Here is an 11,052-nt window from a genome sequence, read left to right as displayed (position 1 = left end):
TCTTTGACGCCAAAGAAAACTGCCATTTATTTTAAGTTTTAAATGCAATATAGCAACAGCTGAACTGAATCAATAACGCCATGTCTTTGAAAGGGAACACTTTCCTCTTGCTAAGGGTAGATGAGACTCTTTAGCTATGGTAGGCAGGTCTTCTAGGAGGACACTCCAAAATCAAACCATTGTTCTCTAGTCTCGGGTAGTGCCATAGCCTATGTACAAAAGTCTTCACTGTATTTGGTTATATTTCTCTTGCTTGAGGGTACACTCAGGCACACTGTTCTATCTAGTTTCTCTTCCTCTTGTTTTGTTTAAGTTTTTATAGTTTATATAAGAAATATTTATTTTAATGTTGTTATTCTTAAAATATTTTATTTTTCCTTGTTTCCTTTCCTCGCTGGGCTATTTTCCCTGTTAGGGCCTCTGGGCTTATAGCATCATGCTTTTCCAACGAGGGTTGTAGCTTAACATTTGATGATGATGATAATAATAATAATAATAATAATAATAATAATAACCAACAACTGAATATTATTATACATTAATTATGGGTTTCCTTGCATATTACAATTGCACGGAATATTAAATTCATAAAAAAACTGCCATGTCTTATGTGAGCATATTCTCACGCTAAAATAAAGACTACATACTTTCAGTATATGTGGGTTTCAAGGTGGGTAGTGTCATTCAAGCAGTATAAGATGACACCACGTGTAGTTTTACTGCGTATTTTCACTCCCTAACTTATATAACCTTGAAAATATGAAATACGATATTTTATTCTTATTTTTTATGTGTGACGCTTCCTTTAAGAGAGTTGATATCCGTGTCAGTTATCTGATAGCTTAGGGAACCGAGAAGAGCTTTTAAGGCCAAATTCAGAAGTTCTTGATTTTAAGAAAATGGAATATTGCATTTGCTATTATCCTGATATATCATAGTAATTAGCATGCATTATTTTTTGTCTTGTCTTGTTTTAGATTTTTGGATACCAAAAATATTTTGAAATTAAGATAAGAGAATGTTAGAAACTCATAAAACTTATATTGATGCTAGCTATGTTCACAATACGACCATGCAGTACACGTCTCTCTCTCTCTCTCTCTCTCTCTCTCTCTCTCTCTCTCTCTCTCTCTCTCTCTCTCTCTCTCTGTGTGCGTGTGTCTAGAGGACTAGGTAGAATTTGAACCGAATTGATAATGTTTGGTAATTTTTATAAAAATTTTCATTCGTTACAAAGTAATTTTTTTATATACGTTCATTGCCAGTAATCTTCATAGGTCTAAAGGGATTCATTTATCAGGTAAAAGCTAGATATTTAAGTCATTAATTAGTGTTTTATGGCAATACTCTTTGTCCTAGTGTAGGTTGTTATAAAATATATAGTTCTTAAAAGTAATTAACTTTATCCCATTTTGCTCAGCTTTAGTTTGCCCTGTTTGTGAGTGTTGAACGTAGTGGTATGCGTTTTCTTTTCGAGAAAATATTTCCTATCTACAGGATGCCTCTTTGGGTAAACTAATATATTGGCTACTTTAGCTTTGGTTTAAACATCCCTCTTTTAACAGATAGTCCAATAAGTCTGTTTATAGAAAAGTATATCACATAAAAATGTTTGTAACAACTAACGTTGTTAATTGGGTCAGATGTACACTTTCTTAATTGAAGAATTCAGTGAACTCGTTGAGATGATGATCATAATGAATTAGTTATTTGAGGAGACTTATGGAGATTTGTGGATGACGCATCAAATCCTGATGCTTTAGCATTTAGTGAGTTATTGAAATCACATCAATTCGTGAATAACGTCGACTGTGCAACTACTTTAATTGAACGAACAAGATAAAATGATAGTACGTGGAAGTTTATTTATGACATATTTGTTTTTGATGTTGTTAATAGTTTATATATGACATGTCTGTTTTGACGTTGTTACTTATTTTAGAATGATTTATTGTTAATTTGTTCTCTTCATTTATTTATTTCCTTATTTCCTTTCCTCACTGGGCTATTTTTCCCTGTTGGAGCCCGTGGGCTTATAGCATCTTGCTTTTCCAACTAGGGTTGTAGCTTGGATAGTAATAATAATAATAATAATAATAATAATAATAATAATATAGGACAGAGGGGAAAAAACAGCCATGAAAATAAGTAGTCAAATACATTTTCTGTTACGAGAAACTAATGTTTATCTTTGAACGAAATACGACATTGTGAAAATATAAAGAAAAAAATATTACCAATTTCGTATATTCCTGATACGGAAAGTAAGATCAATCTCTTTATGGTTTATTTCCCAAAGGAGGAATGAGTGTCTTAATTCTTCCCTGAGGACGGACAGTGATAAGGAAAAGTTTATCAGAAGAAAGAAATCTTTAAATTTTAAGAAGAATCTAAGGGGCCTACCCATTCATATTTTAAGCCAGCAGATGTAAAATAATTGGCACTCAAGATATTTATGGAATGAGAATTAACAAAGGATTATACTCATATCAAAACAAGCTTTTGGTTCACCTCGTAATGGAAGGCAATGCATTTTCTAAACAATAGTCAAGACTTTATCATACTACGGCCTATTTCAGCAAAATTCTAGATCCAGCATGTGCTAGCAGAATTAAAAGAAAAAAAATGGCCTATCAATACGCGTTTCATAATTCATATTCCTAAAGTTGATAAGGCCCACACACACACAGCTTACTACTCTCGTAAGATTTTCAATCAACTCAACAAGGTATGTATCCTGTAGGGCTACAACATAAGATATTTCCACATTCCTTAAAAAAGCTGAATGAACACACACACACACACACACACACACACACACACACACACACACACACACACATCTATACTTTACTTTAGGGGTGTTATCCTGGCTCTCACACAAGGAAACCCTATGCACTACATGACGTACAAGATATGTTTGTTGTATACATCTTTATTTCTTCACAGTAGCTTATGCATATAGAAGAATTTACAATGAAAACATATTTGATAAGGCTCACCTATTTTATTCGTTCGTGTTGGAAAATGCTTTTCGAAATAATAAAGTAAAGACGAAGTAAGTTGTTCGCTTGCTGATTGGGTGACCAGGACAGGTTGCCAGTTTGGCCTTTTTTCCGGCCAAAAAAACCCTCAAATTTGACCTTTTGTATTTAAATAGGTTGGCCTTTAGTAATATGAAAAAAGCCGAGCCTTAAATACTATATTTTTGACCTTTTTCTATTAATGGGTTGACCTTTTAAAGCCTCTGTTGATTAGAAATTGACCTTTTCTCATTTAGAAAACCTGGCAACCCTGTCACCAGGAGGGATGTTGTCATATCCCCCAATCAACTTTTAGTCAAACAAGAAGCCGGCAAGACTCCGTCATTGTGCATATCGCCAGCAAACAATTGGTATTCGCCATTAAAGATACCGGAATGTCAGAGGGTAACTTACAAAATTGATAAGGAAAATAGGGACGAGGGGACAGAGCACGTAGAATTATAGTTTTATGAGTAATTATGAATAATTCTTGATGACATAATTATCTTTGAATATACGCTAGTATTCGCCATTAAAGATACCGGAATGTCAGATTGAAAATTACAAAATGAATGCAGAAAATGAGGATAGGTGTCCGGCCACGTAAAACCAAAGTTGTATAATGAATAATAATTACTCATTGATCACCGAATCTTATTCAAATACACACTTAAAGGCATTAAACAGATAAAAACTTATTTTAATTTCAGAATGTGCCTACCTTGTGTACGCTGAAATATATGAATAGCTTCGCGTTGAACTAGGGTTGCCATTCGTACGATAATTATAGTACATGTACGATTATTTTGGGTCCGGTACGATGTACGATACATACCTAACGTATAAACAATGTAGGTGTGTGTGGGTTTAATTAAACAGTTATACTAAAATCTTTTGAAATAAGACTCAATACTACGCAGTACTCTAGAAGTTTTATTCCAGCTGTTACCAAGTTGTGGAATGATCTTCCTAATCGGGTTGTTGAATCAGTAGAACTTCAGAAGTTCAAAGTTGGAGCAAATGCTTTTTTGTTGACCAGACGGACATGAGTCTTTTTATAGTTTATATATGACATTTTTGTTGTTGACGTTGTTAATAGTTTATATATGATATATCTCTTTTGCCATTACTTTTTTTTAGAATGATTTATTGTTAATTTGTTCTCTTCAGTTATTTATTTCCTTATTTCCTTTCCTCACTGGGCTATTTTTCCCTATTGGAGCCCCTGGGCTTATAGCATCTTGCTTTTCCAATTAGGGTTGTGGCTTGGATAGTAATAATAATAATAATAATCATGTAACACCCTAATAATTATACTGAATGTTGTTGGGGGTATTAAAGCCAACACTTGTTGTTGGCACGGCAAGTGTTGGCTTTAATACCCCAACAACATTCAGTATAATTATTAGGGTGTTACATGATTATTATTATTATTATTACCATCCAAGCCACAACCCTAATTGGAAAAGCAAGATACTGAACCTGTGTACGACAATTTTGGTTGAAAAAACGACAATTTTAAGGCTCATGTACGATAATTCAGTCGAAATCATCTGGCAACCCTGCGTTGAACTCTTAATGTCCAGCTGATTGTTGAGTGAAAAAGGAAGTCGGCGATATTAATTTCACACAGGTTTTCTGAAGAGGAAACTTTACAATCTGGATCTCCTAGGATACTGTAAAATGGTAAGTCCTCATGCCTGATTGGTAAATGTGGCTCTTATTATATGGGAAAGACCTTAATCAAACGCAATCAAGTTGACCCAACCCACTCTTGTCAAAATAGGATGTTTTGATGGAAAACATGACCGAGTTCGCATACTTTAGTTATGTTTAGGCTGTGATTTATAATATACGTGGGTTATGAATCTATAATTTATATATTTATTTACTTAAAATCATTTGGAAACCTAATATATATCCTACAGTTCGTTTACGAGGCCATAAAACGTACTGTTAGACAAGCGTATCATTTTGCTATGTATCGGAATGTAGGCCTTTTCATTATATGATTTTCATATATATAGGCCTTAATATTTAATCAAGACCAGTTAGAAATGTTAAAATATAACTTACCTGTCATTTACGAGGCCATTTATAGTAAGCAATGTACCGTTTGTGTATGAAAGGTCATAAAATGTAAGGAATGTAAGCGTAATCTTACCATGTATCAAAATGAGTTTCATTGTAGGATTTTGTGGAGCATATTTTTTTTCATACAAGAACTAAAAATTAGGATCTACCAAACATGGTAAAGTAGATAGTTGTTCGTAATTTATTTTTATTAAATATTAGTTTAAAATGACTAGATATTTTCTACATTTGACTTTCTGGTTAGGGTTGTAGCCTACAGGTTTTTATTATCATTATTATTTATTACAATTATTACTACTAGCTAAGCTTCTACCCTAGTTGGAAAAGCAAAATGCTATAAGCACATGGGCTCCAACAGGGAAAAATAGCCCAGTAAGGAAAGGAAATAAACCATATGAAAAATTATGAACAATTAAGATAAAGTATTTTAAAAAAAGTAACATCAAAGCTCTAAATGTATACTTTAATTTCTAGCCAAATACATGAACCATATATTTTTCCTATTCGCAATCTTGTGTTTTATGCATTTCTGACCACGATTATTGGGGCAAACCACCCGTTCATGAGTTTTGGGACCCCCAGCAGGAAACCGGGGATTTTGAGTGGGGAAATGTCATAAAGGAGTGATTTGGAGTAATAATAATGGTCAGAAATGCAAAATAAGCACAAGATAACCAGTTGGAAAAATATATGGTTCATGTAAGTGGCTAGAAACAGACGAAAACGTGATTATTTACAACTTTTGAGATTTGTAAAAGGGTACAGAGCCTAACAAACCCACCTAACCTAACCTTGTAGTTCCCTGGTCACAAGCCCTAGCTAGACCCCTCTTCCCAGGTCACAATCTAAAAGTAAATCACAAATAAATCCTTACATCATGAAAAAGTAAATTGCGAATAATTTTTTACCTTATGATTGACACCGTCCATCTTCTTTTTTCTTGGCAATCTTTAGAGAAGCTATGCAGTAGAAATGTACTGGTCTTCCCAAAAAATTAAATAAAAATCGGACTTTTGAGGCATTATTTTGCAGTTATTTTTTAATTTCACACGAGTAACAATAGCTTTATACTAAACGGAGAGTATTTCCATCATAATCAATTGCCGACGTGAATGAAATTCACAAAATTTTGAAATAGATTTATGTACTTCTCTTAAGTTCCCTCTTGAAGACATCTTTATGTGATTGTAGTTAAATGGAAATTGAAGGGGAAGGTGGAAAAAAAAATGTCTGTTGTAGAACAACATCCAGGAACTTATGAAGGTCTTGTAAGCTGTTAATTGATTTAAAAAAAAAAAAAAAAAAACTCCTGACAAATACGTTATTGTAAATGCACAGAAAGCTCCCCTAACCGATGGAAAAAACGCATGTGCAATAAGTTCCCTTCAGTCTCTCAGATGTAAAAACTGGACTTGGGAGTATAAAACATACCGCACTTCACATTTTAATAGCCCGATACGCAAGTTATTATGCCCCAGCCCCTATTAACCCTTTTACCCCCAGGCTATTTGGAAATTTCCAACCCTTAACCCCCACGGGGTTATTTTTTTCCCAGCACATTTTGCAGTATATTTTTTTAAATTGCTCAAACAGCCTTAATTTTTGTCATAGAGAGGTCAGGTTGGTCTCATTCTCTTGGAAAATGCCTGAATTTTCTAAAAAAAATTATCAAAAATATGAAAAATTTTTATAGCATTTTTTGCAAGGACATATTAGTACGTCCATGGGGGTAAAGGGATGGCTTTTGTGAAACGTACCAGTACGTCCTTTGGGGGTAAAAGGGTTAAACATATAGAGAAAAATACCAAAATAGCCAGCACTCATCCATTTGTTATAGCGAATTCCAGTTGTGCGAGTGGTTAAAGTATTTTATATTTTCCGTTTTTGGATGCAAAATCTAAGTATTATAAGATTTTCTGGATTATAACAGGGATGATCTAATGACTTCCTTAGCTAGTGTACAACTTATTTTTTACTACTGGTATCAAGTTTTAATATTTTCTGTATTATTGACTATTAACATTAATTATTTCAAAATTGATTCATGTGAATGTTCAGTGTACAACAGTTAGTGGATTTTTATTAATCGGTTTTTATTTTCCAGGGCGCTAATGCCTCACAGCTGGAGAAGGAGATAGGAGCAGACCAGTTTCCTCCAAATGAACATTATATTGGCCTTGTTAATGTAAGTTCTTTAGGTTAAAGTTAAGCATTTCGTTCTGGCATTTTTTCTTCCAAAATTGAAAGTTTGGACAACAAAAGGTTCTTTACTTATAATTGTCTCATTTCATGATATCGTAAAGCCCCAAATAATCAAGTAAACAGGATAGTGGTTTAAAGATAATTAACTGGAAGCAGCTCTTCAACAATACAGTATTCGTTTTATTAATCATCAGTATTTTATTCTTCATTCTTTTGTGTCTTTGTGCTTTTATGATCTGGTATTGTGATTTATATTCAAGGATTTACCAAAAAGCCCAGTATTCTCTAGTAATTATTGCCGTAGGGATTAGTTATCTCGGGTTTTTGAAGTCCAGCTGCTTGAGGCTTCATTATTGTACGTGCTCCTCTTGGCCAGTTCTACAGAAGACTGTGAAAGTCATGGGCACAAGTAAATAGATGGAAAAGAAGGTATCCTAGAAGGTTGTAATAAGCCCAAATTCCACCCTCTTGTCAATGCTCCTAGATTTGAAGGTTGGCTAAACATCCAAGCATGACACACACTTCCAGTTACAGAAGCATTGACTAAAAAAGTCACAGCCAGTATCCTCCCTACATATAATATCAACTATATATATATAGCTGCAAACCCCAGCCTGTTTAAGTGATTCTCAAAAAGTTCTGAGCCATCATTAATTGGCTGGAATGACTGGGTGCAACTAACATATTTTCTGGTGAAGTTTTTGAGGCTAAGAGGCTGTTTTCTTTGAGTTGCAAAGCTTTGGTCATGGTGCTCCAGAAGATTCTGTGTATGCAAGTGAGTGACGGTATTAAGATCTATATACTGTAGTGTGGAAGATTTCTTGGACTAGATCCTAGGCACTTCCTTCCCGTGCTTGTTCTTACAAGAACAATCACACTCGCTAGTGGTACGAATAAGAGACACTGATCTTCTTTAACCATCATGGACATCTGGCATCTGCCTCTCTTTATGGGAGAATATGAAGCATTGTTTGTCAATTCTTAATCAATGAGGGAAAGTTAGTCCCGAAGATAAAGGAAACGCCTTCGACCTCCCTCTCCTCCCATCCCAAGTCTTTCGATCTTTTTGCATGTAGTTTGTTGGCCTTGTCTGCTCGTCTTTATAAGACATAAAGGAGAGATCCCCTTTAACTTAATCTGCCATCTTTTTGGAATCCTGTCGTCGGCTCTCCTAGGGATCCTGTCTCGAGCAGTTGGGAGAATTACCCTTACGTATTCAGAAAATGAATCTGCTAAGACTTCCCTCTGTAGAGGCTGTGGAGAATGTTATGAGACCTACAAGACACCATGTGTTTATGAACATTTGCATTAACATGCGGGATATCTTTTTATCAGTCATTTGTTGTACAGTACTTTGAGCTATCATTAGCTCGTACATGCACTCTCTTTAAGTACGCTTGCTCTGCAGTTAGCATGCATTCATCAGATACTGAGGTATCCGTGGTCATTACTGTTTTATAACCTCATGCCCTATAGATGACAAGATATACTGATAATGAGGGATCCTATTCTTTAACAGATTGTGAAAATGGTTACAGAATACAAAAATAGTAATGGTAGGAAATAAAGAAAGTCCCTTGTTAGGCTGGAGGAACGTAGAGAGTAGAGGTCCCCTTTTTTTTGTTTTGTTTCATTTGTTGATGTCGGCTACCCCCCAAAATTGGGAGAAGTGCCTTGGTATATGTATGTATTGTAATAATGGTAAAGTAAACTACTGTATGATACTACAGTACTAATATCTCTCTCTAATACTGATACAGTATACTATAGCTACAATTATGCTATTTGCTATCAGGATTTTTTATGCTGTTACAATTGGGTATACTTATGGCCTATAGGTATCACCAATTCTAAACGCGATACCTTTTATTTAGCCTCAGAACTTTTGTGTGAGAAAGAGACTGGATAAACTCTGAATGGAAATTATTTAAGGCATAAGAATTTAGATTATTTTAATTTATCATAAGCTGGAAGAATTCTTTTTTTAAGAAAAAGTACTGAATGTGATATTTTTTTGAGATATGTTACTTTTTTTTTCAAGATACTAGAAACACCTATGATAAGGTTGTGTAAGAAATCTCCCAGTCTGATATTTAAGATTTCATAAATTACTGTTGTGTCCCTTCAGCATAAGTAATGGTGATAACTTGAAAGTTTGTATGGAAGGGGAAAATTGTTTTCTAGTACTTGAACCTATAGAAAGTTTGCTATGCATTAAGCATGAAATCTGAATGACAGACTCGTCTCTATAAAAAAGCGAGGGTGTTTCTTGATCTTTAATTTTAATCAGGCAACTAATAACTTTATATTGTTATTTTCAGTTTGGGAACACATGTTACATAAACTCAGTTTTGCAAGCTCTCTACTTTTGCAAGCCCTTCCGTGAGAAAATCCTTGAATACAAAGCGAAAAACAAGCGTACAAAGGAGACCCTTCTAGCATGTCTAGCAGACCTTTTTTATAATATAGCTACACAGAAGAAAAAAGTTGGAAGTATAGCACCTAAGAAATTTATAGCAAGATTTAGAAAAGAAAATGGTAAGTATCGATATTTCATAAAAGTATTTTTTTTTTTTTCAATATCAAACTTACCCGATGATCATATAGCTGCATCCCTGCTGCCCGACAGAAAAAACCTTCGGGCGGAATACGCCAGCGATCGCTATACAGGTGGGGGTGTACATCAACAGCGCCATCTGTCAAGTAGGTACTCAAGTACTCGATGTCAACAAAGAACCAATTTTCCCTCTGTCGTGCCACTGGCAAGACCTACTAAATACGCCGTCCCTAACTGGATTTGTTTTCACAACGATTTGGTGAAGTACACTATTCCAGTTTTGAGCTTTCGCTATGCAGGGGTTTTATCTTCATTTCAAAACTTGAACTCGTTTTGGATAGATTTAATTATGGCCGACCCTTCCCTTAGACGGAAGTGTTGGTGACGAAGAGAGTATGGACTCTCTTTCACTTTTAAATGGCCGACCCTTCCCTTAGATGGAAGTGTGTTTAGGTTTTTGGTAATTTTGCTTAACAAGTTATAGATCTATTTATTTTATATCTCTCCGCCTTTATAGGCCTCTTCGATTAACTTTCCATTTATTATAAACTTATAAAAATTAATTTTTATGTTTGTTTATATGCGACCTTTCCTAATAGTAGGCGGTCCTTACTTGGAACCGTAGTTAATTAACATTGAGCCCGTCATATCGTATTTACATTTTAAGAATTTAATACTTTTTTAATTTTAATGTTTTATGAAAGAATTTCTTTGATAGTCTCGTACTGTTTTCAAAGGTGAACTAACGTTTAGTTTAGTCTCCGCAGTTGTTGACGTTCAGAACGATCAACATGCGCTCTATTGTTACGATAGAGAAAGAGTATTTCACGGTTTCACGTTGCAGTAAGAGTAAACCGATTCTAGCGTTTCGTTCTTTCTTTCTTAGCTTAAATGGTTTAAATTCTAAATAAAGGAACTTTTTATTTGGGAAACCTTTCAGTTTTTTCCTTTAGCAAATAATATGTTTTAACGATATATAATTGGGCTCTTCTCTCAGGTTCTAAGTCAAGAGAGAAGAGAGAGATAGATAGAGACGGAGGGAGAGAGAGGAGAATAAACGTTTCGTTCAAGCGGGTAACGTTGTTCTCGTTTTTTACTCTTCTCCCTAGTCGCTGTAGGGGAAGAAGGTGAAACGTTTCTAGAGTTTTATTCTTGTTCCCAGGCTTTATGCGGTGA

The 11,052-nt window shown here is 34.6% G+C and overlaps 1 protein-coding gene across 2 annotated transcripts in view; it reads left to right on the top strand.

Annotated features, from left to right (window-relative positions):
• The window catches only part of Usp12-46 (Ubiquitin-specific protease 12/46), a 64,525-nt gene that overhangs the window by 5,838 nt on the left and 47,635 nt on the right, over positions 1 to 11,052 (top strand). The window contains exons 1-3 of one of the 2 annotated variants that reach the window (XM_068388028.1): positions 4,553 to 4,709; positions 7,222 to 7,302; positions 9,641 to 9,857. In XM_068388028.1, the coding sequence (XP_068244129.1) occupies positions 4,707 to 4,709; positions 7,222 to 7,302; positions 9,641 to 9,857 (301 nt within the window). In that variant the 5' untranslated portion in view covers positions 4,553 to 4,706. Of the gene's footprint in view, positions 1 to 4,552; positions 4,710 to 7,221; positions 7,303 to 9,640; positions 9,858 to 11,052 lie in introns of those variants that run through there. The other variant, XM_068388029.1, reaches the window with a different exon arrangement.

The sequence above is a fragment of the Palaemon carinicauda genome, chromosome 15, assembly GCF_036898095.1.
Source record: "Palaemon carinicauda isolate YSFRI2023 chromosome 15, ASM3689809v2, whole genome shotgun sequence".
NCBI classification, from domain to species: domain Eukaryota; kingdom Metazoa; phylum Arthropoda; class Malacostraca; order Decapoda; family Palaemonidae; genus Palaemon; species Palaemon carinicauda.
The sequence above is the reverse complement of the archived record's forward strand: the minus strand, read 5'-3'. Positions and strand labels throughout refer to the sequence as shown.